Raw genomic sequence first — 27,659 nt, 5'->3', positions numbered from 1 at the left:
TTCTGTTTTCAACTTGTCAACACATGGAAAAGTATAAAATAAGATTTTTTATAATGGATAAAATAATGATTTTTTTTTTTTTTTGCCTATAACACTGATATTGTTCACTAAAGACAATCCTACTTATTTAAACAGTTTATGATAAAATCAACTTTTAAAGTTTTATTCCAGTATCTGACTAGTAGAACAAAACAATAAGAAATTGTAACACTATTATAGTAATAGTCCTTTCTCCTCCTCCCAAGGGTATGATAATTATGACATTTCGTTTTCTCCATTCCAAACATACATACCCTAATGAACTTCGTTGTCAGCCTCCAATTTTAGGATACACTAGCATTTCCATTTCCTATAAGCACTTTCATTAGCAGCAATAATAATTCTCTTCACTTGATTTACTCACTGTTCAGTACTGCAAAATTCTACATCGAAATGATTGTTTGGTCCCCAGCTAGGACTCTATTGTGATTGCATTGCATGTACGTAACGTTACATAGGAATATATATTTTTCTTCAAGGGAAAATTCTACGCGTAAGGGTAGTAATGATATCTGTGTACAAGTCAACTTTGGCCTTAGTCACCCTAATGAGCTGTGGAATTAGATGTATCAGTTCCCATGGACTTGTAATACGCGTTTTCGGCATTTGCCAACCGACTCTGGAACATGGTCCACTCCTTTCTACACCGCTCCCTCACCTAGCACAAACAACATTTTAACATCAACAAATTTCTTTATCAAAATACATAACATTTAGACTACTTCCATTATAACACACACAACCTCTTCATTAGACTTTTAATGTGAGATAAAAAGAAGCCAAATACCATATCAAACGATCTTGAGAAAAGTAATCAAACAAATTCAGCTGAAAAATATTGAACATGTAAAACATAGTAACATACCCCCTGCCACCGTGATTTCCCTGTTTGAGATTCACCCTGCAAAGAAAAGGAATATTAATAAGCATAAATTACAGCCAGATTTTTGAGTAAAAATGTCAAGTCTAGAGAAATCATGACAAACAAAGTACCTGATTCCCTAGTGAGGGAAGACCTTGGTGAACAATCCACTGAGAATCAACAACTCCAATCTTCTCATGGGCAGGCTAAATCAGGGGGGAAAAAAAGGATCATTGTTTAAAGCTTCATAGTATGTATAGATTGCATTTTTATTTTCCACTTTTTTCTTTTCATTGGCATGTGCTTATCCTAAGGTCAACTGGTCAAGCCAAATTGGATTTTACTTGACAAAGGAGTGAGAATGGACTCACCTCAACACATCTTCTAAGAGCAAAATCAAGACCCCACCCGTGGACCAAGTCATTCTGCAATGTCAAGTGGTACAACCATAATTTTACTAAGTGCTTAAAGAACTTGTCAAGGATGCATCATAAAAAACAACTAGTCAAGGGCATCTTTTAAAGCAATTAGGACTTCAGGATTAATCAGTCAACCTGAATCATATGCCACACACAGCGCCATGCATCTCTTGAGAACACTGGAGCCATAATCTCAACAAACCTGCATTTATATAACAGTGATAGCACAATGAGATGCAGTCCTGTAAACTAGATAATGTAAATGATAAATACATCAGCAGCTACTTACGCTGCACAAGGAGGCAAATGAGGGTCAGAACACCATCCTGGTTTTTCCTCTGTCACTCTAACAGAAATCAAGAAAATAAACAGTTAATGTGCATTCTTTAAAATAACATGAACTGCCATAAAACTGGTGCAGGACTCCAATCATTCTTACTTGTGAACTTCCTGATCACCTCTTCTTTTTGTCATTTGCCATGTCAACCCTTTATTAGGCTCTAAGCCAGGCTGTGAAATCTCCAACCCATGCTTCCTCACCAGTTTTATGTACCTGCACTTGAAATAAGAGAGGCATATGAAAATTTGATTAAAAATAAATAAAATCTTTTAAAAAAATATCCCTCTCATATCCAATACTCACTCTTCCGCATTAAAATGCTCAACACCCAGGTCTTCATCCCATATGAATATATAGTCATATGGTGCCACAATGTCAGGATGCAGAAACCGCTTGGCATACCACCTAAGAGGGAAAAACCAAAATTGTCAATATAATAACATAATTGAAATTAGGTAAGCATTGAACACTAATACTTGCAAAAACTACAACGATAATTTATTATCTAAAAAATAATTAACCGCTTAGCTCCTAACCATTTGGTCTGTTTGTGAACACTGACATGAATAGCCTGCTTTGACCATTCAAACTCATCCCATTCAGTAGTTCGGCCATCATAATGAAATAGCAGGATAGTGAAGTTCCCTGAAAACTGTTCAAGCAAATTTTCAGTTAAAAGACACATAAACAAGCATATGCAAACAGAGAGAGGAATGAACTGATTAAGACCTTTTTCACAGCTGCATCAATATTATTTTTCTGATCATAGCCAACAGTGAAGGTTACAAGGTAATTTGGCCTGGACGTTAGATCCTGCAAGTGTCAACTTAATTAAATGCTCTGTCCACTAAATATTTGTTTTTTTCCTTTCATATAAGCAAGCAAATAATCTAGCCAAACATATGAAAGACTTATTTTGCTTTGCTATCATGTAGCACTTAACAAGACCTTAGCTGAAATTTAGCTGTTATTTTGATGCACAAAAAAGGACAAGCTTTCTTTGCTCCAACTCCCTACCACCTCAAAAATGGTAGAAAATAAGGGAGGAAAAAAAACAGTTTTCTAGTGATATTAGGAATTGTGGCCATAATGAGCCTATAAACTGTTTTAGGATACACACCTCACTGGGCTTGCCCCACAATCTACGCAAATAAAAGTCTGACTCGGCTTCAACAATGCCAGGAGGTAATCTTTCTGCACCTCTTGGATTTGAGGGAACCCAAATCTGAAGAGAAGCAAGAGAATAAGGAACAAGTGAGTGATCCATAATTCAATATACAGACTCTCTGTTGGTAACCATTTATGAACAAGAACATGAAAAGGTCATTATAATCCCCATAAAATCAGTGGCTTAAAATGCCCTAATAAAATGATACCAGGATGCAGTGTGTACCTTTGATGTATCACTTGATAATTGAACTTGCGATGAACTTCTTTTGTTACCATTATTCATAAAAGACCAAGCCTGGCGACCTGCATATCTGTCTTCAATGTAAGAAAGATCAATGGAGGGAAGCAGGCCAGATGGGAGATTCAACTGCAAATTGTTATGCACCGTTAGCATACCATTATCAAGTCCAATAACATAAAACCATTGACAAAATTTTATTTCTGCACAAACTATGCCATAAAGAGGAGAGGAAAGAGATACTCAGTCTGCACCTTTGTTATTGACAATGTTGGAATTGATACTCCTATAAAGAATCCGAAAACTATACCAATAAAAGTTGTCAAGAAAAACTTCATAATTTCACTTGGTTTTCTACCAGCAGAACTGCAGCCAATGAAATGGAAATGTCCAATGTCAATTGAAGGGAGTTGTTGACATTAACTAGAATACACAAATTTTCTTATTAAAAGAACATAGCTATCACCAATTATTAGACCTGCGAGTGATGATCACCATTTATGTTGGAACTTCTGCAACTGTATGTTCATAAAACTATATGGAGGAGCTATTCTTCACTGTTTATCAATTGGCAAGTATCCTCAGTATAAGAAACAGATATGCTTGTCAAATTAAAGTAATAAAAACCCTGCCAAAGGAACAAAGCAGAAAGAACAAGAAACATTAAAAATTTGGAACCAGATAATGATTCTAATTTCAAAAGAACATAATGGATAATTGTTTTATTAGACAAAAAAATTATCTTGTTAGGAATACAGATTATACAATATCCCCTAATATAATCTCAAATCCCCAACATAGCATAGGCATTTACAAGATTAGTTTGCTTGTATTCATGAAGGTGTTCCACAACCCAAGCAGCATGGCAACTTATCATAGCACCATTCGGTTGAACTTTTCAACCATATAAAATGGCAATCATGGAAGCAAGAGCACCTCTAAAAGGCACTGTCGGTGGTTAGTATGGTAGAAGTTGCCAAGAAGCAAAAGCAAAGGAACCAAGTTTAGCTAAAATGAAGAAAGACACTGAGTGAAATGAACCATAGGCAAGAAAAGCATGTGTTTTTTCCTCAATAACCTCCGAAATTAACTCAGACAGGTTGGACAACTCATGTGATCTCTTTGACAGAAGTTGATACGGATTACATAGATATTGACACCCAACATAGTAGCTTCACATATGCAAAACCACGCGGCAGTTTCAATGCAAATATAGAAACTGCCATTAAAACATTCAGATAAAAGGAAAGAAGGAAAAGGAAAGAAAATATATAAAACTTGCCATATCTGAACTATCATAATTTTTTATTAACAAAAACCTTCGCAAGCAAAAACTCTCTCTTGAGAAAATTATTGATAAGCTTTTTGGGAAGCGGAATAAAAAGAGGCACAATTCTCCAGCGTGATAAAGACGCAATGATGGTACTACTACTACTAACATCAACTGAACTCGTAAATCATTCTACAGCATCTATATCTCTGAACTGAAGCTCTATTGAATGCTATGACCACGATCCTAAATTTTATCACTTTTTTTTACATATATCTTTCTTCCAGAAAAGAAGGGGAAAGGGGAATAAAGTTACATGGGGTTATGTTTTGGGGAAATTTAATCCTAGTATTTGAAGCTTTCAACTTTAGTTCATGAATTTTGAAACTGCGAAGACAATAAATAAGAGAAGCTGAAAATGTACCAGGAACAGGAACGGGAGGAGCAAGAGGAAGATCTGAGCAAAAATGGAAGCTTTTTTTCTGGTGAATAGCTGAGGAAAAAAAAAACCCCAAATGCGAGGAGTTTGATGATGTTGATCGAAAATAAAGTCGAAAGTTATAGAGCGAGCAAAGCAGAGAAAGAAATTTTCAGCGGCAGAGACACGTACGAAGAAATAAATGAAGGGTGGAATCTTCTTTGGTTTGGGTTTATAGCAATAGAAATAGCACTACCAAACAAGATCGAGTCTATTAGAGTTTAAACAGCATGGAGGGTCATGCTCCTCTATTTTTTTGTACCCCTTGTTTTGTTTTTGGTTTTGGTTTTTGAGTTCCCTTCTCTTCTTCCACCTTTACTTATGAAAATTAATTAGAGAGAGAGAGAAAGGGCTGTGATTAGTGATTGTATTTGAATTTTCAAATCAAAATCGATTAGGATGATTAGTGATTAGAGATAAGTAATTGTCCTTTTGATTGAAGTTGTTGGTGTAAAAGATAAGGCGAGGTGGTGATAGTGGTACCACTAGATAAAATAAAATAAAAAAGACAAGGTTGTGATGTTTTGTTATTGCGTTTATTAGGCAAAGGATTTAGGTCGAATGAAATTGATGACGTTTCTGTTTCAAAGGGATTGAGACTCTTCTCACATGCCTTATGGATGTTTGTTACCAAGTATTTTAATGATATTAATTAATTAATTAATAATTTCTTATTGGATTTTTTTCTAAAAAATTCTTATTATAAGCGATTTCTTAATAGTTAAGAACATCTTAATTATATCGGTTCTACAATCTTTTTTGTACATTTTTTTAGACATTTTGGTACATTCTTAATATTTTAAAATATTATATAACTTTTTTATAATTTAATGAAAAGTAATCACATATAAAAAATATAGTTTTGAGTCAACGAAATTAATTTTCATTCTAGAACTTAATTACATAATGCTCTCCATCTTTATAAAAATATATATTTTATGCATGAATCAAATTAACGTATTATCTCACAAATCGAAAACGTGTTTAAGTCAAGTTCCAATACTTCAATAGTCACATTAGCAGTTAGCAAAAGATTGTAGAAATTAATCTTAAATATGAAATCGTGAAGAGTGGCTCAAGAAGTATTTTTATTGAATTTTGTTTACAAACTTACTTTGAAGTTTTTCTCTAGGTGCAATTTTTTAAATAAAAATGTAATAAGGAGTTTATGTAACTAAAAAACAAAGTAAAATGTGAGCATAATAATTACTAAGTACCTTTGTGTTCACCAGAAAAACTAAGAACTTTTGTGCTTTCATGAACATGATATTACACTTTTGTTTAATTTTAAGTAAAATTACATTTTTGTTTTTCAAATTATTTTTAATTTTGATTTTGGTCGTCCTTTAAATTTATTATTGAATTTTGTCCTCTTATTTTATCCAACCACTCAATCTTAATCTTCCAATTCAGAATTGAGAATTGGATGTTTACTATTATATAAGAATGTTGACTGTTACGTGTTACGTTTTTATCGGATAATGACGGTCACGTATCATGTTTTGATTGGTCAATGACAATAATGTATTTCATCTTCAATGGATTCGACATTCAATCAAGATTGTGTAATGGGATAAAATAGAAAGACAAATTGGGAAATCAAAAATACAATTTTACCTTAATTTTATCATTTTCTTAGAAGTAAAAAATAAAATAAAATCAATCAAGTCAAGGGGACCTAAATATTGAATGATCTGAATTAGTACGTGAGCAATCAAAATTAATTGTCGCGTGACAACATCACAATTCAATCTAGTTAGGCATAATAGTATTGCGATCATAATGTTCAGAGTCATAGCCAAATGAATTTTGAAGAATCAAATTATTAAGAAATAGCCAAATAAGTTAAGAATAGTAAGAGAAATTACCCCGTGTTATAAGGCCCTAATGCAGCCCATGGTCAACATGGAATGGAATTGTGTACATATGACCCATTCAGCACATCATAAGTACTGATTGATTGGTATTCACCTTCAATCACATACTTCCAACAGCATTTACATGTGATATATGACTGAGTAGTGTCATTAGTTTTTTTTATAATAATAATCTAGTTTTTCAATCATAAAAATTAACATTGGGAGTATATAAAAAATGATATCATTTTAGTCCCTTAATCATGAAAGATATTATTGGTTTAGTTTTTAAATAGCACAAAATTAACATCATTTTACTTTATTATTCTAAAAAAACCATTTAGTTTATAAGTTTCTCAGTTCATGGACTAAAAAACAATTTTGATATTATTTTCATTATTAAGAGCTAAATTTGAAGTTAAAATTATTTAAAGAATCAAACTAACCATAATTGCATCCTTATAGGATACTTAAAAGAAGAAAATGATCAATGATATGCATTTGAATTTATCCTCGTTTCTATTCATATTTCTATTGCTTACCTTGTACAGGCCATCAACTATCAGCACTACATAACTTTCTAATCCAAGCAAGAGAATATGACAATTTTATTGAACAAATTAACCGTGTGTTTATATATAATGAGAATTATTCTTTTTGTATGAGTTTATAAATCTTTTTATGAGAAACATTTTTTACTTGAGTTAAATAAAATAATTATGGATGGGAAAATCTGAGAACTCATACTTGATATCAGAAATTTGTTTATTCAAATATTAGCTCTTTTAATATTTATTTCATTTAATATAACCACAATTATTAAATTAAAATATATCAATACAACCATTAGTAAATCATGTAATATTATCTTCACGATCATATATATATATATATATATATATATATATATATATATATATATATATATATATATATATATATATATATATATATATATCAATTTTTTAGATCAATTAAACATCTGTAAACATTTATTCTTATAGTCTACATTTAGTTGTTTTTTTAAAAACATATCATGCATTAAATTAAGATAAATATTAATGGATGCTCTTAGGACATTGCTTAAAAAACTAAAAAAAAAATATTAGAATATTCGTAACTTTTTTTCATTCTCTTTATTCAATAAATATTTTTTTAGTTCTTTAATCAATATCTAAGGATACCGGTTAACAAAATCTTTATATTAAAATTACCTAATGAAATATCAAATAGTTTTCAATTACCTGATTTTTTTTTAATGATAACTTTTAATATAACAATTAAATTAACAAAATTAGAAGATGTTAAACTAAATAAGCATATCATATCTCAAAATTCACCTTCTTATGGATTAAAATCTCTTATTATTACCTGCTGTCACACAACAAATTCTCCCCTAGGCTTATCATACACAGAGCATACTGTTTACAATTTGCATTACAAACGTAACTGTTTTAATTTTATTTTAAACGCATTTGAACATCGTTAGGACTCCATGGCCCAATGGATAAGGCGCTGGTCTACGGAACCAGAGATTCTGGGTTCGATCCCCAGTGGAGTCGTTTTTACTTTTGGGTAATTTGTAATCCCTCCAAATGTTTGTTCGACTGAGAAATCCAGGTTATCTGATTTTTATTTTTTAACCACATATCTCTCTTTAAAAAAGATATACTATAAAACAGCCATCAAGAATCTTAGTGTAGATGCTATTTATTTACAGCTTTGAATACCAAAAGTCTAATGACCTGTGCTATTGTCCAAGTGTCTGTTGTATTCTATCCATTGGAGACACCACAAGAAATTTTTGCTTTGGTAAAAATTGTGTAACGGGTATGTTTAGCACCATAATCAGATCCTTATTCATCAATTTATGGGACAGATTATAAAAAATACTGAAATCACAACTAAGAGTCTAGTAGGACAAAGAAAGTCACATGATTATTTTTCTCAAGAACATTACACTAAACATCAAGTATGTTGGTTCAAATGAAATTACGTTTGATTTTTTTTTTAAATATGATCGATCTTAATAATTTTGTGGATAAAAAAATATGTTAGGAAGACTAGCTAGATCATTTAACAAATATTAATTACCAATAAAATTAATAAATATTTCATACTAATAATGATAACTCAAAATTTATATTTTTTTTCTATACAACCCGAATGTAAATGCTAGTTAAGGATTTATCCGCTATGATGATATGATTTTGACAACTAAAAACAAAAAATAATAATTTATTTGAGGGTGAAATGAGCCATATTTTATTGCACCACATAGAATTGTTTTTTGTTTTGGAGAATTTATGAAATATATTTAATAATTTCCAAAATAATGATTCTTAAGATTGATTGACCCAAAAATTAAGTCCAATAATCATAGACAACAACATGCAGCGTGTCTGATATTTAACATTGGACACTCACTAGAAATAAGGTACATTGTTGGGAACATTCTTGAATCTCGAGTAAAATAAAATAGAATATTTGTCATGAGATTATATATTGGACTTTGTTGCATTTTGACAAGCATGTTGCCTTTGTTGCTTTATTCAGGTCGAGATGACATTTAAAACATATTTGACATCTAGTGGGAAAAAAAGAATGAAGTATAAAAATATGATGGGTGAAATAGATTTATAAGTGTTAATGGAATGTACACAGAGTAAAAGAGTGTTTATAAATCATAGGGAATGTGTAATACAAGTAAGATATTATTAAAAAATACATACATATTTAAATCTTGAAGACATTGAATCTGACTAATTTAACGCAACGTGTGCTTTTTTGGTCAAATGTTTCTTCCTCGTTATTAGTTAATTATTTTAATCATATAATAATATCAGTGTCCATCCCCACAATAAATGTATGATTTTTCATTTGGACATTTGTAACCTAAGATTGGGACTTTGATCGGGTACGTAATTGCAATGTAATGGTTCAGGGACCAATATATATATATATATATATATATATATATATATATATACACGGATCCTTTTTCTAAATTTCTCTCTTCCTAACTAGCAAAATACTACAAAATGTATATGTTTGATTTCTCAAAACATTAATTCTCCTTCCATTCATAATTCATTCAAGTAGTTATCTTGCTAAGCTGTATGATCAGATAATCAATAAAATCATAATTCCAAATTTAAGCAGAGCATCTTATCCATGCAGCAGATCATGTGTGTGGACTTCTTCTCTGGTTACGGTTCTTGTATCAATCAATGTTCTAGAGAGAACAAACGTGGCAAAGGAAATATTATGTCAAAATTTCAGCCAATAACATCACAAGGCAAATTGACAAAACAAAACCACAAATGATGCAGAAAAACCCGCAGCACAAAGTCTATCGACACCTAATTTAAAAAACAGTTAATAAAGACAGCAGGAAGCTTTCTAAGTTGCAATAACATCCCATATAAAACCTGAGAGTCACAACACATGCTCAAGTAATGTAGAAAAAAAAAATAATGCCATATGCATTAGCAACATTTGCATTCACCTAATTATAAATACAAGGCCACATGCATCTACGTCGCCATATTAATAAAGTCACAAAAAGCCTTAGAAATCCGCATCCTGCATACCATTGATGAATCTGCCCTAATCGTAATACCACATGTACTTGTAAATCAGAACACATTCGAAAACTTCTCATGCCCTTGTTACTAAAAAGAGTTCCATGACCAAAATAATTAAGGTTTTTGGGGTGTTTATCACTGCAAAACAATTGTAACCGTATTCGTCACGCATTTATATATAATTTTTTTACAATTAATAATTACTGTGTTTGGATAACACACAAAATCATGGTGACATAATAAAAAAGTAGATAGCAACTATTTATTGTTTTGCATTGATCATAAAAATTTAATTAATTTTGTTATACCGAGAATCTAATCTAAACATATACTCCCGTTTGATTTAAAAATTATATTGACAGACTCATTATCACACGCCCTTTGATTTCAGGGAACATAGCTAACCCCACCGTGATCATAAAAACAATAAAAAAAAAAACGAGATTATATATATAAAAAGAAAAAACAGGAACAAGGGCAATAAGGATATCCCAACAACATCACCCATGCTTCTACATTCGTGTGTGTTGTGAGAGGAAAAATATTGATTGTTTTCACTTCAGAGGAGGAAACCCTTAGCAGCGGTTTGCATGGAGAACAAGACGTTGTGCCACGTGTTGGTCCGTGAGTGGGCCTTGAGACTCATCCCCAACCCCACGTTGATGTTAGCCAAATCGTCCCTGTGGACCGAGAGCACCTCCTCGGGTTTCGCGCCATCAAGTATCCAGACCAGACACCAACAGAACCCTTTCGAAATCTCGGAGTCGCTGTCGGCCCGGAACCGCATCCTCCGCCGCTCGTCCACCTCCGCCACCACCCACACCTGGGAGGCGCAGCCGCCCACGCGGTTCGCCGGAATCCGCTCGTTGTCGGCGAAGTGAGGTAGAAGGGAGGCGTAGTGCAAGAGGCGCTTCACTCGATCTATTGGCTGCGTCAGAGAGGTGAATTCTGAAGTCAGGCTGGTAAGCTTGTGGGCAAGTTTTGATTCCGAACATAAAATATTGGAATTGATAGTGAAAGTATTGGGTTTTCGAAACAAAGAGAATTTAGCAGAAGAAAAAGACGACGTGGTCAATAGAGCGTTGTTTGTCATTGTAATTAAATAGAACATTTTTATATAAAGAAACAATTAATTCATTTATATTTTTGCAGATCAGAGTGAGAAAACATGGGAAATGAAGAATGAGAAGAAAGGAGAGAGATGGAGATGAAGAAGAGACTTTCCCATCGCCACATTATATATATATATTATATGGCGGCCGCCAATTCTTTTATACTTTTAACTTTCAACAATTTAATTTGATTATGGTATTGTTTAATCATCCCTTGATATGAAAATATTAATCATTCCATCATCACTTATTATATATAAATAAATTTGTCATACAGAGTATAAAAAATTAAACTCAATGTCTAAAATCAAACGTATGTAATGACGTTAACCAAATTTATTGTTTATTAATTAGATTTTGTGTCTCTTGTTAAATTCAACATTTCAACTCATACAAAATGTATGGTAAGAGTATTCGTTACGGTATTTTTGCGTCACTTTCTTTTAAAATGAATGTGTAAGAAAAAAAAAGTTTTAAAATAATTACTATTATTTTTTTATGTAATATTAATTTTTCTTACTTACATCTCTTATAATATTAATAATAGATGAAAAAAATTAAAAATAAATTAGTAATAATAAGGTTCATTTTATAAAATTATTTTTTTCTATTCATTAAAAAATTGTTTATATAAAATAACGAATGGTATAACGCGGTGAAAATATGTTGGGACAGAATAATGCATGTCCAACTCGCCAATTCTTTTATGGCTTTCGGTAAACATCATCAGTCATTAGTTGTGAAATTAAAAAAAAATATATATTAAAATAGAAGGAAGATATTTAATATAAATTTAATGTAAATAGACTAACAGCATTTTATGGCCATGGATTCTCTCCACTTGAGAGAAACAGGAGAGTTTTCAGTTTTAAAAATCTGGACATTTATACTTGCGTTTCCTATTTTTTATATTAAAATTATTAAATATAAAATTTTTAAAAAGTTGAGATTTCATCTTATTTTTTAAAAATTGGACAAATATTTTTTCAATATTTTACACTCTCATCTATTATAAAGGACATAAATAATCTCGTCCCAAAATTATTCTAATTTAAATAGTAATTTTGAATTTTTATATTTAAAATTTAAATATATAATTACATTAAATACTTGTAAATATAAAATTTATTTTTTATAAGAAATAATTGTAAATATTTTTAAGATATTCTCCTACTAATCCTTTTACTTTTTAGAATTTAATAGATATACTAATATAAAAAAATATTATTATTCAATGAAAAACATCTAGTATGATTTTTAATATATTTATTATAAAATATGTGATGATGAATAACAATATAAAATCATTTTATATTATTAATTCATGATTTTTTTAAAACAAGTATTGAATCATTACATATTTCTAAAACATTAAACGTGGTTGTTTTTAGTAAATATTTTCTTTATAAGATAATTTATTATAACGATACTTGTTTAAATGTGATTAATAACTTTAATTTATCATATTTTTTACATATTTAAAAATTAAATTTATATTTTTTTATTTTTAATAGTTTAATTTATTTGTGCCTTATATACTCGTGGAGACGAATTTAATTATTTATTTTAAATTAATTGATTAGTGAGTGCTATGAAAAAACAGTAATGAAATATTATTGAGAACCAAAAGCATTATTAATTGATGCAAAATTAATACAAATTTTTTAGCTTAAAACTAAAGGTGTTTGTTTAAGTAAAAAAGGAAGAAAGTATAAGTGTAGTAGTCTAATCGAAGAGTGAGAATCCCAAATCATCATCGTCTTCCTCTACTTTTTTTCTTTTTTCCTTCTTTCTCAGCAGCCGGAGCAGCTACACCACCTGATCACCAAAACAATAATGGCACATAACATAAGAATTCAACAAGCATGCATGTGCACAGAAAGTGGTCACATAAGACTGATTTAGTGGTAAAAGATAAAGAGAAAAAAAAATTGATCATAGGTTTAAATTTTCTACTAATAAAAATTAATGAATTAATAAATAATTTTTTTCTGTAAAAAAATAAACTCTTACCCTAAATGGTCAATTGTTTTGACACACCAAAAACAGGGTGGGTGGCATTCCACAGTAAACGTCAAAATTTATTTCTTAATTTTCCATAAAACAAAAAAAATAGATCCATTCATTTAATATGAATTATTATTATTATTATTATATCCACAATACAACACAATACATTCGAATGAATGGGTAAGTACCTGAAAGCTGCCTTAACGATATATTTAACTTTTTATGTAATCTCACGGTAAACATATTTCGTGTTTAATTCCCAAATTGGAAGAATATTATCACTCTCAAGTCTCAACTAATCAAAATTCAAAACTGGTTTTTGAAATAATTTTTTTAAGGCAATTATTACTACATAAAAATTAATATATTTATATAAAAATTTGTGATTAATGTAGTTTTTCTATTCTTTTAGTACATTTTAATTAATTTCTTAATTTTTTGGTACTCCAGTCATATTTATATAAAAATTAATTAATTTCTTAATTTCTTAAATTTGTGATAGCAACTCCAGTCAAATATAGTGTAAAGCTATTTGGTACTTCCACCTAGCAGTGACAACTAAGTGCGTGCCTATTAGGCAACTCACTTACCGTTATTTGAAGTAAACAAAGTAGTATATACTAACTTGTTTTCTCAAGCAGCCATCACCCCACTAGCACAACTATTAAGAAAGCCACTGAAATGCCATTTTTCTTCTATTTTTGGGGAAAGGGGGATGGACTAGTTGCAATTGAGAACAACTAGTGCACTTCCACTGCCGTTGATAACGTTCCCTGAGTTATTTCTATAGCATCTCCTCTCCACACTTCACTGCACTCACAAGAACTGAAGTCTCTGCCAGGTCTGATGTTTGTGCAGATATTACCGCCTTCTTTTCACTTCGATTGAAGAATGCAACGTAGACTTCTCCTACACAGAGATACAACTCTAGGAGTTAGAAGATAATAACTTCAAACAATTATTTGTTGTGACATGCTAGTTCACCCTCAATGTCTCGCAAATACACACAAATGTAGTTTGGCTAAATTTGCTAGACTACTTTACAGATAACATGTGCATTTTTCAAAAGTGTTCATTGGATTGGATGGATGATCGGCCCGATGAGCTTGACAAATTAAACCAATTTAATTGATGGACATTCAATACTTTAAGCACTACTTTCTAAAGACTTATTTAGAAAGAGAGCAATATTTCGGAGACCAAATTTATCTGTAGTTTTGTTAGCAACATACCTTTTCTTCCTGTAGCTATCCAAGAGTGCAGGCCACCAGAATTTATAGTATCTTCATAAACGGACAATTTGCATCATGGATACTAAAAATTAGAGGAAAAAACACGATAAACTCAATAAATTGCATCAATCACAATCATTATAGAAAGAGGTACATATATACAAATTTTCACCTTCACTAGACTCTACTGTTGCACACAAGCCAGAATAACTTTTCACCAGGGTCCCATTAGGGTTCAACCCCCACATCTGTTAAAGACTCCAAAGATCAGCTTCTAACAGAATACACAAAAACATATCAAAATAAATAAATGCATATCTAAAGGTTATTTCATATACAAAAAAAATTGGCCAAGGTATATGACATAAAGATTGGGATAAAAGTAGTAGGATGCACAAGAAAGATTATCTTTGAATTGTATAAACCCAAGAAAAACCACAAAAACAGCCTGAAGAAGAGACTAGAGAGACTACAACTTACCTGATTTGAATCCCACCTGCAGGGAGAAAATGTCCCTCTCTTGAACTCTTTAGAAGTAAGCTTGTGTTTTGGAGAAGCATCCAAGCAAAATTTTATTCTGTTAGTTGCAACTAAATGATAGTGATGATACTCTTGATACATACCCACTTCACCACTGTATCGGTATCAAAGTCACAATTTCTGTTGTCAACAACATTAATACTCAAATCAAAGTTAGGAAAATAAAACAGAGAAAGATAAAGCAAGATTACAATGGGAAGTAAAGTTCTCTCTTGTGCACACAGAAGGGGGCAAGATGCTTGTTTCCTAAACTCCTTTTCCAACATATTCTTTCAAGATATTGGTTAAGACTTCCACTAGCCAAACCACTTGCCTTTGACTCAGTGCAGCTTGTGAGGCCTAATGAATGAGTATAGGTTGTTTTTATTTCTTTGCTGCTTCTTCTCATTTGCTTACCAAGATCCTGATCTTCACTATTCACACTTGTGATATAAGGAAACTGCCAATGCAGCAAAAGAAATATGACATTAATTTGAGAAACATTATTTCCTCCATCCCAAAAAAGATAGATGGTTCACATGCCTCCATGTTATTTGAGCTGAAAGAATTAATCTCCAAAAGGGTAGGATTTGTGATAACATCATATGTGCTAGGATCAATCTTCCGAACATCCCCTCCATGCATAAGGGGAGACTTTGCCATCGACCACAGAGTCATCTGTGGGATAATAATACATTCACTCAGTCTATTGATAATGCAGTTACAGTTGTACACAAGTTAAAATTAACACATGAATATATGGGAAAACAACTTAGTTGTGCTTTTATTATCTAATGTGGAGAGGTTTCAATCAGTGAGGAAACAAGCAAGCGAAACACGCCATCTGTACTAAATGATAGCTACAGAAAAAGAATAATAGGCCATGTAATGTTAATATACCTCTCGGAACAGAGAAAAAGGAGAATAAAAAGAGAGATTGAGGATAAGGAGAAACACTTCATTATTGCTTTTTCTGGTGCCTCTGTTTGGTCACAAAGTTGAACACGGTTTATAATTATAAACTAACACAAATCTCCATTATTTTAGTTCATTAATTGAGACTTGGGAGACTGTCTTTGACATCCTCCTTAAGGTTGTGGTTGGTTTTGAGTAGAAAACAAAGAGAATGGGTGAGAAGAAAAATAGAGTAAAATATAGTGAAAAGTAAAATGAGATTTGCTTTAAGTGAAATAGAGTAGAAAAAAAGAGAAATATTTAAATTAAGTGAATTGATAAGAAAAAATAAAAGTAAAAAAAATAGTAATTTATGAAAATACTATTCTACCTTCTTGCAGTTAAAACAACAACCATGACCAGGAGCACACTAGGCATCACGAGGGCTAAATTGGAAAAAATGTGAACAGTGGTGTTTTTTCTTTGCAAATCTAGTCACTTTTAAAAAGAAATTTTATACAGTATGATCCATATTTTTTTTAAAAAAAATACATCTTCCTCTTCATTCTTACCAAACCATTCCTCAGTTCTACTTCTCTTTTCTTTCCTCCTCTTCCCTCCTCCTCCCCTTTTCTCTCCTTCGTACCAAATCACTCCCAAAAAACTAAAATATATTTATAAGAAAAGGTTATTATATTGAAAATATTTTTTAAATAATTTTTTTACTAAAAAAAGGTTAATGTTTAAATATTTTTTTAAGACAATTAATAGAGTATATTAAACATTCCTGTATTAATGTTTAAATTTTAAGAATTATATACTGTTAAACTGAAGAAGGAAAAAAAAAAGGGAAACAAAGAAGAGACGTGTTGTGTTGTCAAACCTATGCATATATCGACAAAATAGTGACCAATAACCCTTAATTTTAGATTAACTCGGTTAACTACATATTTAATGAAAGTCGTTAACTACTTAAGGAGGTCCCAATTCCACAATCACTTGAACATTTGTCTCTCTGCGGTAGGGAGGGGAGTATAAGAACCATGAATTGTAGTAACAAGTACTTCATGCGAAAGTTGAATAAGGTTGGTTTTCTTTCGCACGTGCGGTCTTGTTTCAAGAACAGCCTCGTTGTCGTTGTGGGAACATGACATTTTCGTCTCGTTGGTGTCAAGAGAAAAAGAGACAGGCGCGTACCCAGATTCCTCGCCCAACACACAGAAACGCGACAAACGCCCCTGAATTAAAGGCTTCGTTCGCCCCTCTTTAATCAACATTCATCCAATAATACGTACTTAAAAGCACGGGAATCTCTAACTTTAAATTCATAATACGTACTATCATATAATTCTCTCTCTTTCTAACCCTCTCTGGTTTTCCAGTTTCCAACCTGTGGTATTTGAGCCCTGAATTAAAACTGCACCGTTTATCTTCACAATGGACTGAATGATCCCTTTTTTCTCGTGATTGAACATACTTTATACTACTTTTTTTAGCTCCTCTATTTAATGAAGTGTAAAATAAGAATCGATGGTTTGGAAAATCAAAAGTTAAAATATTAATAATTTTATAACTTATTTTACATGGGCATCTGTTTTATCACAATTTCTAATGCATCTTCAATTACACTCTGCACTTTTAAGGAGCCAAATCCTCCTATAATAGCAACATGAAATTCATTAATGATTTGCACATCTTTCTTGGTACAAAAAATTGATCAATTTTTTTTCCTGGAAGAAGAAAAGAGGGCGGGGAATTGCTACAAGTTAGACGAAAAGACAAAATCCACCTGGTCTCGGCAAAGAGAATACTCAGAATAGGAAATCTGTTCATTAAAGTGATAACCAACAGTCCAATCTCATTCCCTTCAAGCCAATATCACTGCTTCAAATTTCTATTTACTGCCCCTCCTACCTCAAAGCTTGCATTGGCAGGAGCCCAGATTCCGTCGTTTACCCTGTAGATAGATAGAATTCATAACTTAGATGGCATATTTCTCCCAAATGCATCTTGAGTAAAGTCCCATTGTTATCGATAAAATTGCTGTAATCAGGCTCTACACATGCAGGGTGTCAGAGGGTTCTCCCAGAGGTCGTAGTTAGGGAAAGTCTCTTCTGGCAATCCCGTCCGTGTCTGGTGAGTAACAACAACATCTTCTACAAAAGGAGCCCAACCCATATATGGATCCCCAAAAGACTTGGACATTAGCCCTTTGTCAGGCTTAATTGATTTTAGACGGTGACCCATGTATCTACGTGCTCCAATGATCAGCTTAGCAAAGTTGCCTCCATGGGTCATCACGAATACATCTGACTTCAAGCACACCAAGAAGTCAAGAGCTGCCAGGCTTGTCACATGCTTTCTGAAACCATCTAACTCCTCTTTAGTTGCCAACTCCTCCTTGGTAACCTGTTGTCAAATGAGGGAAATATTAATTACATTGCAAAAGAATAAAAAATATCCATACATGAATTGTGATGTTATCGAGGAATAAACTTAATATGTCTACTTAATTATAATAGATGAGTAAATTTTATATAGAGCAAGAGATCATTGCATCATGGCTTGAATGCTTGATAGCCTCAACTGACATTAGAACCCCATTTCATGACATCACTACATTCACTACATAATAATGGGTGTGATTTTCATAAAAAACAAACAGAGAAAGAGAAAGGTTCAAAATCTTTAGGACTTCACACGGAAGCACCATGTTGATTTTTTATAATCCATGCAGTAGTGAAGAGGCCTTACCAGATTAGGGAACATATTCCTTAGCGGAGCCATCCGGTTCTGTCCACCATACACCTGTCCAGAAGCTACGTAAATTTGAGTTTCCTTTGGATAGCCCATGGCCCGAAGAATAACAGCCACTTCTCCAGGCTCTAGAGGACACCGTCCTTCCTTTCGCTTCTGCAGAGCTAATTGCCACAGATGGGAACCATTCTGCATTTTCAACAAAGACAAATATGACCAAAATGCTCCAATAGAAGGTTCTTACTGCTCATATTTATTTTAAATAAAAAATAGTATGGCCACCTTGTACCGTCGAGGCCACTCCTTTTTTCTATACTCCGCCATTTTGGCTTTCTCCTCTCTTGTCCCCACAAAATCACAGAATGATAGTCCCACCATTCCTTTCTCAAATCTAAGATGCAGAGCCCTGTTTACAGTAAAATTCTTAAATCACTGACACTGGAAAAATTCACCCAAACTCAGTTACAGCAAGATCGTGACTACAAATGTCACATACATGTAAGGATTTGAACTGCCAGTTCGGTTTCTCATTCTTGATGCAAGTGAATTAGCCATCTGCTCTATATCAGGAAGAAATTTCAGTGCATGATAATTAACTCTGCATCTCAACTTGTTGATTTCAGGAGGAACATTGTCATATCTGAAACAAGAACCAAGACATCATGATAAGATCAATTACATATAAAAAAAGTGGCATCTAGCATATATATTATCGTTGGCCTACCCCAGCCTGTCAACAAAGGGTTTCAGAGCCATAATCTTCTTCTCCTTGACTCGGGGCAGAACATTATCGATGTAAAATTGTGCTGGTGCATATTTGGGAATGTTTTTTACAGTCCGTCTGTAAGAGAATATATTTTTGCTTTGTTAGTCAAACCAAGTGTACGCAATCACAAAAGGCATCAATAACAAATCCCAACTATTAGAAACATCTTGGTTGACATCATTGGTAACAATATCCTAAAGCTAAGTTTAAAATGTAAGAAGTTAGAAAAACCATCACCAGCTGTGAACATGTTTAAATAACAAGTAATTTAAATTCATAATTATCATGACATTTGATCACAAGACCCAGCACTCCCACCAAAACCAAAAGTCAGTAAGTCTATTGATGAAACAGAAAACCAACAAAAAGCTAGCTGGCTCTTGACATATTTATCCGTCTCTTACAAGCTATAACTTGGGATGCAAGTGTTCAAAAGACTCAAATAAAAAAGCACGGGAATCTCTAACTTTAAATTCATAATTATTATACTGTTCAATACATGTCAATCAGTACACTGATAAAACAGAAAATAAAAAAGATATTGGTTGAGGACATATTCCACATCTCAATTTTAAGGGAAAAAAGAATATATTTATGCATCTCTTATACTGACTTGGGATTTAAGTTTTCAACAAATTAATAAAAAAAAATCACAGAAATCTATCAAACCTTATGCTAGTAAATAGCTCTGATTTATCGGTAAACCATTCTGGGATATCACGGACAATACGAACATCATACTTCAGGTAGTCAATGAAGTGATCCACATCAAAAATGTCTTCAAATTTCCTGCAAACATGAAACGCATCATCATGGTCAGCAAGGAGCCAAGGAGGCCCATCATTGAAATCTACCACACAAGGCAAGAAAACTAATAGAAGAGGAAAGAACAGCTAGTGGAGTGATAAAAGAATTGGCCAAGTGAATAAAAATTTAAGAACTATTTGACTTTATTGGTTAAAGAAAAATGATATTGGTGATCTGATGTCATACATGATACATATGCTTAGCAAAACGGTGGTAATAATTAAAATTTAAACAATTTAATTAATAATTTGGTCCCCATTGCCAATACCCTTTTTGTTTTAGTCCCTACATGAAAAAAAAAAACTGCTTTGGTTCTTATAGAAAAAATCATCCATGCATTGATCTATGCCATTTGTCCCAATTATCGTAGTGTTAGTGAGATGCTAAGTTGTCTAACAGTGTCCCTATTTGGCAATTAAAGTTTACAGCAAAGAAATGGCATCATCAATCCATAAAAAACTTCATTTCAACACCAAGTGTGTCATTTTCTGCATCCACCACACCCATCAAATATCACCCCAATCCATAACCAAGAAAAATAGCAAGCAAATCATCAACCAAAGTTCTCCAAATCACAATCAATAGTAATCCATTCTACAACCCAAAAAACATCTTCAATTAAAACCAACACCATCCCAAACTTCACCCAGAAAACTTCCGCAATTCAAGACTCATAACCCAGAAACTAGCAATTTTGTCCTCTTAGCAATTCTAAAAAATAAGAATATCTCCATCTCTGCCCTAGTAGCAAAGCTACAATATCTCAGACCATCATCCCAATGAGACCAACAGATCAAATGACCCTAAATCACCTGCAAACTGCCCCATTAGTAACATCTCCCCCACATTGTCAGTCTCCAAATTACCCAACCAGGAACACATAGCCACTGTGGCAGGCTGGCAGCTAATCTTCATTGACATTACATTACCGACCGACCACACTGACTCGGTGCTTCTACACTCCTTTTGAGCCCAATACAGAGCCACACTACCATAGTTTGCATCCTTGAGCCATAAAACCAAAAGTAGGATGCCAGGGTAGGTTTGGTTTGTGATGTGGTGTAGTTCTACAATTTGGAATGAAAGGTTATTAAGTTCATACAAAAAGTTTTGTTGCTAGAACTTGAAGTGTGGAAGGTTGTTCTCTTTACAAGAACACACCAACTTTACTCTTGATTAGATTTTTAATGGATTAGGGATTTTAGTTTAAAGAAGAAGCTGACTCATTAACCATGTCTTTTTCTTTCTGTCAAATGTAATTGCCAAGTAAGAAGGCCATTAGACAACTCAGCATCCACTAAAATCATGATAAAAGGGATAAACAGTGGGGACCAATACATAAATGATTTTTCATGAGGACCAATACCAAAATGTAGAGTTTTTTCATGAAAGGACTAAAACAAAAGGTGTCAACTGTAGGGACCAAATCAGTAATTTAATCTAATTAAACTTATCTAAATAACATGAAAAAAAATGGACAAGAGATCTCACGTTTGGTCCTTCCAAATCTGGTCCTGCTTCAAAACAGGCAAAATAAGAGTGGCATTTAATATTTTTGCCACAGCCACTGCATTGCATATCTGCATTTTGAAAGAAGTGCAGAAGTGAATCATTGATAGATAAATATTATATGATAATTCTATGAAACTTTCCACAGACTCATATAATGCCCATTTCAATGTACAAGACAGTAAAATCAGCACCATAGATCAAATGCAACATTGAATTTGCATCAAAACCAATTTTAAACGTAATTCTAGCTTGCTATTTGCTAGTGCACCAAATTGGGAATAGTACAGTATTGAGACAGCACTTTAACAGTTAAATCGGTCTATTCTTTTACTTTTTAATTACATCAGACAGTTCGAAGAACATTATGTTCACATATTTTACAAGTGGAAGGAAATTCTCCAACTAAAGTGCAGCAGTCTACAAGAGAACGATGGCTATGCAAGAGAATGTCAAATTCAAGGTGAATTTCAGAAAAGAAAAATAGTCTAAGCTAGAGGGTATCACAAATGAAAGAACATATCTCATACCGCAATTCTTTGCTGATTTAGACCACCTTCAGCATGGATGAATATATAGCCATTTGTTTCATTTTCAGGAGGAAGTTCTACATGGAGGTATAAAAATACTATCAATAATTGCAGTGGTACTCCCTTGTTACAACATACACAGCACTAGTATGAACATAATCCCCAATAACATATATTACAGAAGAAAGAAACAGAAAAAATAATAATTGTAGATCACTTTTACAGAACTCCCTTGTTACAACAAAAAATCTTCAAACCTAAGGATTTTGCAGAGTATTTTTTTAATGAAGATGAAGGTGATAAAAAAGTTAAACAGTCCACTCGCTCCATAAACAAGAATTGAATTGCAGTCACGGACTTGTTGAGATACCACTTATAATTGCTCTTAGTGGATGCTACTGACAAATGCAAAATATGTTAAGTTGTCACAACTTCTGGGTTAAGATATTCTTATTACTTTATTTGTTAATTCCCTGTTTTAGCATGGCTTGCAATGCTAATGAGGTCTTAAATATCTATTAAGGAACAGAAGAAGAAAAAAAAGGAAACCTGGTAAAACACCATCCTGGCGCTCAGCACAGGGCTTCCAAGATGTTGTGGAAGAGAAAGGATTTTCCCAAAGTGATGGTGATTCTTTAACCTAAAAATAATACCAAAGAGTCCATGTGAATGGGAAAAGAACACCATTGGCATTGAACAATATAGAAGGAGAAACGAAACTCCAAAACACTGGTCCTTTAGAGAACTTACATGCGGGCAGTGAAGAACAATCCCATCTTTTTTACACAAGTAAGGCGCATTCTACAAAAAAATTGAACACACATTCAATTATAAGAACTTGCTAAAAATAATAGTAAGAAATATAACTGCAGCTGAATTGTTTCTTTCTGTATCCAAAAAAAAAAAAAAATTGCATGCATTACTTGCACATCTACTCATAACTGAAGTTATACAATAGCTGAGCATTACCAAATCAAAATCAAAACAATAGGTAGTTTAATTCAATTTAAGATAAACAGAATAACACTACACATTACAGATAAGGAATTTCGTTTTCCACACACCGAAAGGCGAAGAAGGATGCAATGCATTAGTGATTTAGTAGTGAATCTGAAAATGCAGCCAGAGAGATGAGGACTAACGAGATTATTGAAGATGGTGAAAAGGGAGACTAAACCAACGAGAAGAAGAAGTAATGTGAAAACAAGAGAGATCCTGGAGTTGTGAGGCGAAACCCTAGGGTCATCGGTGAAGAAGGAGCACATGTGCCGGTCGCGGTCCTTGGACGAGTGTCGATCGTGCTCGTCGTCGTCGGCGAGGTGGTTGTCGGGAATGAGAGGGGAGGAATCGCCGGCGCCGGCGCCGGCGTCTCGCTTCATCGGAGAATTGGAGGCTCGGCTGCCAAGGGAGGAAGAGTGCCGGAGCTCCGCCATGCTCCGATTCGCGATGAAGTGTTTCTCTTTCTATGACTTAATAACTATAGAAGCAGTAACAAGTGCTTGGGTCTTACTCTTAGCAGAGGAGAAAGCAAAGTTTTCTTGTTGTGGCTGAGTCCCATGTGAATTCAGATCCACTTGTTTGCGCAATTCATTATATTCTTTTCCACAACGAGCAAAGCAACAACGAGGGCATGATCGTCATTCATCCACAGATACCCTTCGCTCCTCCCTGGCTCTGCAAGTGGAGCCTCCTTCTTTTCTAAAATTCATTTTTGATATTGACTCGCCTTATGTGAGATAGAGAGATAGAAAACGATTGCCATTCCTAATTTATATGTATCAAGTTACATCAAGAAAATAGACTAATTTTCATAAACCAGAGATTGATGTAAATTGTAATGATATAAAATTTTATCGGGTTCATATGTCAAAAAATTATCTGTGATCTTTAATTTGGAAAAAAATAATAATTATTATATAAATTAAGTGTATATTTGAGTCTCTTGAAAAACCTTAAATTTTGGTTTGTAAAAGGAACTCTTTTATATTTGGAAACTCAACTTACATTTGAAATAATTTTTTTTTCTTCAAACATGCATTAAGCTCTCAAAGTTTTTTAAATATCACAAATATATAATTTTAATCTCTCTATTTATCTCCAATTAAATATTAATCAAATTTTGGTGAAATGTCATTTAATAATGACATAACAATTAACATGTTACATTACACATATAATAATATGACTTAATGACATGTTTTAACTCCACAATTGTGAGCATGCAATACTAAAGAAACCAAAAACATAAAAAAGTTATATTAAATATTTAATAAAGACTAACGGTGTGTTTCAATGGTATAGAAATCCTCAAACATATTAATTACTTTTGAAGGTTTTTTATATTATAAATTAAGAAAAAAGATTATATATTAATAATATAAACAAATTATATAATCATCTAATCACAATTGATATATGTATGATAAGTTTATTAATTTTTTAAAATAAATTTTGTGTAATCTTTAATTTATATGAAAACGAATGACATTTTTAATTTATATGATATTGACTCGCCTTATGTGAAATACATGTGATCTTTAATTTGGAACCAAAAACTAATAATTATACAAATTAAGTGTATGTTTGAGTCCCTTGAAAAACCTTAAACTTAGGTTTGCAAAAGGAACTCCTTTTATATTTGGAAACTCAACTTACATTTAAAATAACTTTTGATTTTCCAAATATGCATTAAGCTCTCAAAGTTTTTCAAATATCATAATATTTATCTCCTATTAAATATTAATCAAATTTTAGTGAAATGTCGTTTAATAATAACATAACAATTAACATTATGAGTATGTAATACCAAAGAAACCAAAAATATAAACAAGTTATATATATATATATATATAAGCAACATAGTGGTGATCATGTCCCTATCTAATGTCATGATAATAGAATTTATTAAATATTTAATAAAGACTAGTAGTGTATTTGAACGGTATTAGAAATCCTCAAACATATTAATTACTTTTGAAGGTTTTTTAGATTATAAATTAAGAAAAAAATTATATATTAATAATGTAAAAATTATATAATCATCTAATCACAATCCATACATGTAAAGTTGGTTAACTTTTTAAAATATTTTTTGTTGTGTAACTAAAGTTTGTTAATCTTAACTTTAATCACGTTTGAATCTTTTTATAATGAAGTTTCAATTTTCGTTTAAAATTACTTCTAGCCAGAAATTAAATTCTTTAAAGTTTTCCTTTTCTCCTTGAATCTAAATTGTTTATATCATTTTGCTTAAATTAAAAAATATTTGTACAAAACAAAAATATATTTTCTAGTATTTTTTGAGAATCCTAAGTAAACAATTAATACAGCTCAAAACAAATGTCCTACCATATGACAAATGAAAAGCGATTTGTGTGATGATTAACGTGATAATTGTACAGTTCTGTCTTGCTATGGCTAGTTGTTAATTTAAGTTTTAAAAATGTTTAAAACTAAAATTAAAATCTAAATATAAGCTTATGTTTTTTCTTTTAAATTCTTATGTTTTTTAAACTAAATTTTAATTTTTATCTCAAACCGTAGATTTTTTTTCTCTCATTGACCCACCTTATTTTGAAACAAAATTATTTTGTGTTAGATACAGAGGGAGTGAAAATATAAGTGAGAAAATAAAAAAAGTGAAAAAAGTAATAAATTGAGTAAAAAATATTGGTTGTTTGATTCACCAGCAATAAAATGAAAATAAACTCTGAGATTGTTTGATTTGAAAGAAAAAAAAAAGATTAATAAATACTATCTTACCCGACAAAGTTCATGTCATATCCTATATGATAATTTTTTAAAACACAAAATCGATTATGCTTACATACATGCATAATCGTTTTAACCACTAAAAATTTGGGCAAATCAATTTATTAAGTGAAACGCACACTATCTATTTTTATTATTTTCTTCGTATCTCAAAGGAAAGCTATGTTGTGCAGGTCTCATTATTTTTTCAATTTTGTCCTCTTTATTTTAACGTACCAAACAAAGGAAGTTGATATACTTCCATGTTCTTTCTACAAATGCTGTATCCTCTCCACAATATTTTGATGCTACCAAACAGAGTGTAAGCAATCAATTATTTCTACTATGAAGAGATAAGGGTAGTGAAATTCGTGACTATTGGGATTATCACGTAGGTCAATGACATTAATACTAGTAATATAGATTATGAAATTGACAACAATCACAAGATAATTATTGTCTGTAATAATCATTACCATAGTCATGATTGCCGATATTTTAAAATATTAAATTGTTAAAATTATTAATTTAAGGTTTAATAGTTCAACTGATAATAGTTAAATAATATTTTATAATTTTAAATAAAAATAATATAATTGCATTATTTTTAAAAGTTTTTTTGTGTGCAATATTATTATTATGGTTTAAAAAATTAATTATTATAGCAAGCAAGCACATTAAATCATCGAAGCAAGTACCAACATACGAGCATGCTTGCACTACTCATATTTAACATGTAAAAATTCACCTAAAAATTAAAATCAAATAAAAACTAATACGTTGCAGTATGATTAAATGAAACGTCCCTGCTCCCTTGCAGAGTTCCTTAACCTTGAAAATTGACTGTATTGCACTTAATATTTTCTTTCAAACAAGTGTACATCCAGAATTTGGTGTGTATGGGTAGAAAAGAGAGAGATAAAATAAAGGAAGAAAGAAAAAAAATTAATACAACAATTGATATGATAAAAAAATGAAAGAGAAAAAATTGAGATAGAAGTAAAACGAAAGATAATATGCATATAAGTTTTTTTTTTGTTGCTCTTCCCAGTGTAAATACAAGAGGTGTAAATCAATGTTTTTGTAGAAAATAAAAAGATAAAATAATTAATATGACAAATGATATGATAAAAAGAAGAAGAGAGAAATAGAGAAAGAAAATGGGATAAAAGTGAAATGGAAGAAAAATAAATGTATATTTAATTTTTTCCTTTTTTTTTCATCCCTTCAACAAACTTTCTTCTTCGTTCTCCTAAGTCTCTCTCTTTGTCACTATTTTTCTGAGTGCATGCATGAGACTCCAAGTGCTTGATTTAAACTCATGGTTAAGTTTGATTCGGTGGCCGATACTTGATTTAGTTGTTGGCTATGTTTGGCTTTGTAATCAGTTGATGGTTTAGCCGTTGGCTAAATTTGGCTAGGTGTCTGATACTTGATTTTTGCTTGTGACTAACTCTGGCTTGGTAATCGATCCAGTGTTTAGATTAATGAGAAGTGTAAACCAAATGTTGCTG

The 27,659-nt window shown here is 31.9% G+C and overlaps 4 protein-coding genes and 1 non-coding gene across 8 annotated transcripts; 1 reads left to right on the top strand and 4 right to left on the bottom strand.

The window, feature by feature from the left end:
- Window positions 1-364: 364 nt before the first annotated feature.
- Window positions 365-5,212, bottom strand: LOC100811265 (uncharacterized). 4 transcript variants are annotated; one of them, XM_003551946.5, is made up of 15 exons: window positions 4,763-5,212; window positions 3,547-3,696; window positions 3,323-3,434; window positions 3,054-3,197; window positions 2,781-2,885; window positions 2,390-2,473; window positions 2,197-2,312; window positions 1,964-2,065; window positions 1,760-1,873; window positions 1,610-1,666; window positions 1,456-1,522; window positions 1,273-1,326; window positions 1,033-1,107; window positions 905-940; window positions 365-697 (listed from the first exon to the last, which is right to left on the bottom strand). In XM_003551946.5, the coding sequence occupies exons 2-15, from the start codon at window positions 3,564-3,566 to the stop codon at window positions 584-586; spliced, it is 1,200 nt and encodes a 399-aa protein (XP_003551994.1). In that variant the 5' UTR covers window positions 3,567-3,696; window positions 4,763-5,212; the 3' UTR covers window positions 365-583. The 4 variants fall into 4 exon arrangements, with proteins under 4 accessions (XP_003551994.1, XP_025982542.1, XP_040867928.1 ...); XM_026126757.2 differs by having other exon boundaries at window positions 3,535-3,696; window positions 4,763-5,161; XM_041011994.1 differs by having other exon boundaries at window positions 3,883-5,160.
- Window positions 5,213-8,161: 2,949 nt separating this feature from the next.
- Window positions 8,162-8,234, top strand: TRNAR-ACG (transfer RNA arginine (anticodon ACG)). The gene has a single exon. It is a non-coding gene; the product is annotated as a tRNA-Arg (tRNA).
- Window positions 8,235-10,688: 2,454 nt separating this feature from the next.
- LOC100807322 (sufE-like protein 2, chloroplastic) lies at window positions 10,689-11,623 on the bottom strand. Its single transcript, XM_003552758.5, has one exon. The coding sequence runs from the start codon at window positions 11,368-11,370 to the stop codon at window positions 10,819-10,821; it is 552 nt and encodes a 183-aa protein (XP_003552806.2). The 5' UTR covers window positions 11,371-11,623; the 3' UTR covers window positions 10,689-10,818.
- A 1,364-nt stretch (window positions 11,624-12,987) lies between these two features.
- LOC102661238 (uncharacterized) lies at window positions 12,988-16,107 on the bottom strand. The gene is made up of 7 exons (XM_041011993.1): window positions 16,033-16,107; window positions 15,676-15,810; window positions 15,345-15,592; window positions 15,094-15,247; window positions 14,786-14,861; window positions 14,614-14,695; window positions 12,988-14,290 (listed from the first exon to the last, which is right to left on the bottom strand). The coding sequence occupies exons 2-6, from the start codon at window positions 15,808-15,810 to the stop codon at window positions 14,667-14,669; spliced, it is 642 nt and encodes a 213-aa protein (XP_040867927.1). The 5' UTR covers window positions 16,033-16,107; the 3' UTR covers window positions 12,988-14,290; window positions 14,614-14,666.
- Window positions 16,108-17,688: 1,581 nt separating this feature from the next.
- On the bottom strand, window positions 17,689-24,139 carry LOC100809112 (protein PECTIC ARABINOGALACTAN SYNTHESIS-RELATED). Its single transcript, XM_003551942.5, has 11 exons — window positions 23,538-24,139; window positions 23,146-23,196; window positions 22,945-23,035; window positions 22,396-22,472; window positions 21,848-21,936; window positions 20,219-20,338; window positions 19,508-19,624; window positions 19,280-19,423; window positions 19,066-19,189; window positions 18,781-18,972; window positions 17,689-18,435 (listed from the first exon to the last, which is right to left on the bottom strand). Exons 1-11 carry the CDS (start codon window positions 23,826-23,828, stop codon window positions 18,076-18,078), a joined length of 1,656 nt encoding a protein of 551 aa, XP_003551990.1. The 5' UTR covers window positions 23,829-24,139; the 3' UTR covers window positions 17,689-18,075.
- Window positions 24,140-27,659: the final 3,520 nt, after the last annotated feature.

This window comes from Glycine max, chromosome 18, assembly GCF_000004515.6.
Source record: "Glycine max cultivar Williams 82 chromosome 18, Glycine_max_v4.0, whole genome shotgun sequence".
NCBI lineage: Eukaryota > Viridiplantae > Streptophyta > Magnoliopsida > Fabales > Fabaceae > Glycine > Glycine max.
The sequence above is the reverse complement of the archived record's forward strand: the minus strand, read 5'-3'. Positions and strand labels throughout refer to the sequence as shown.

Coding starts and splice junctions, on each gene's coding strand:
- LOC100811265 (XM_026126757.2), bottom strand. CDS start 3,566: ATGGTGATCATCACTCGCAGGTCTAATAATTG. Junction 2,474..2,780: donor TGTGGGGCAAGCCCAGTGAG/GTGTGTATCCTA, acceptor TGACACTTGCAG/GATCTAACGTCCAGGCCAAA. Junction 1,327..1,455: donor GTGTGTGGCATATGATTCAG/GTTGACTGATTA, acceptor TTGACATTGCAG/AATGACTTGGTCCACGGGTG.
- LOC100807322 (XM_003552758.5), bottom strand. CDS start 11,370: ATGTTCTATTTAATTACAATGACAAACAACGCTCTATTGACCACGTCG.
- LOC102661238 (XM_041011993.1), bottom strand. CDS start 15,810: ATGACTCTGTGGTCGATGGCAAAGTCTCCCCTTATGCATGGAGGGGAT. Junction 15,248..15,344: donor AGAGAACTTTACTTCCCATT/GTAATCTTGCTT, acceptor ATACCGATACAG/TGGTGAAGTGGGTATGTATC. Junction 14,696..14,785: donor AACAGTAGAGTCTAGTGAAG/GTGAAAATTTGT, acceptor TCTAATTTTTAG/TATCCATGATGCAAATTGTC.
- LOC100809112 (XM_003551942.5), bottom strand. CDS start 23,828: ATGGCGGAGCTCCGGCACTCTTCCTCCCTTGGCAGCCGAGCCTCCAAT. Junction 23,197..23,537: donor TCACCATCTTCAATAATCTC/GTTAGTCCTCAT, acceptor ATTTTTTTGTAG/AATGCGCCTTACTTGTGTAA. Junction 19,424..19,507: donor CCCTTTGTTGACAGGCTGGG/GTAGGCCAACGA, acceptor TTCTTGTTTCAG/ATATGACAATGTTCCTCCTG.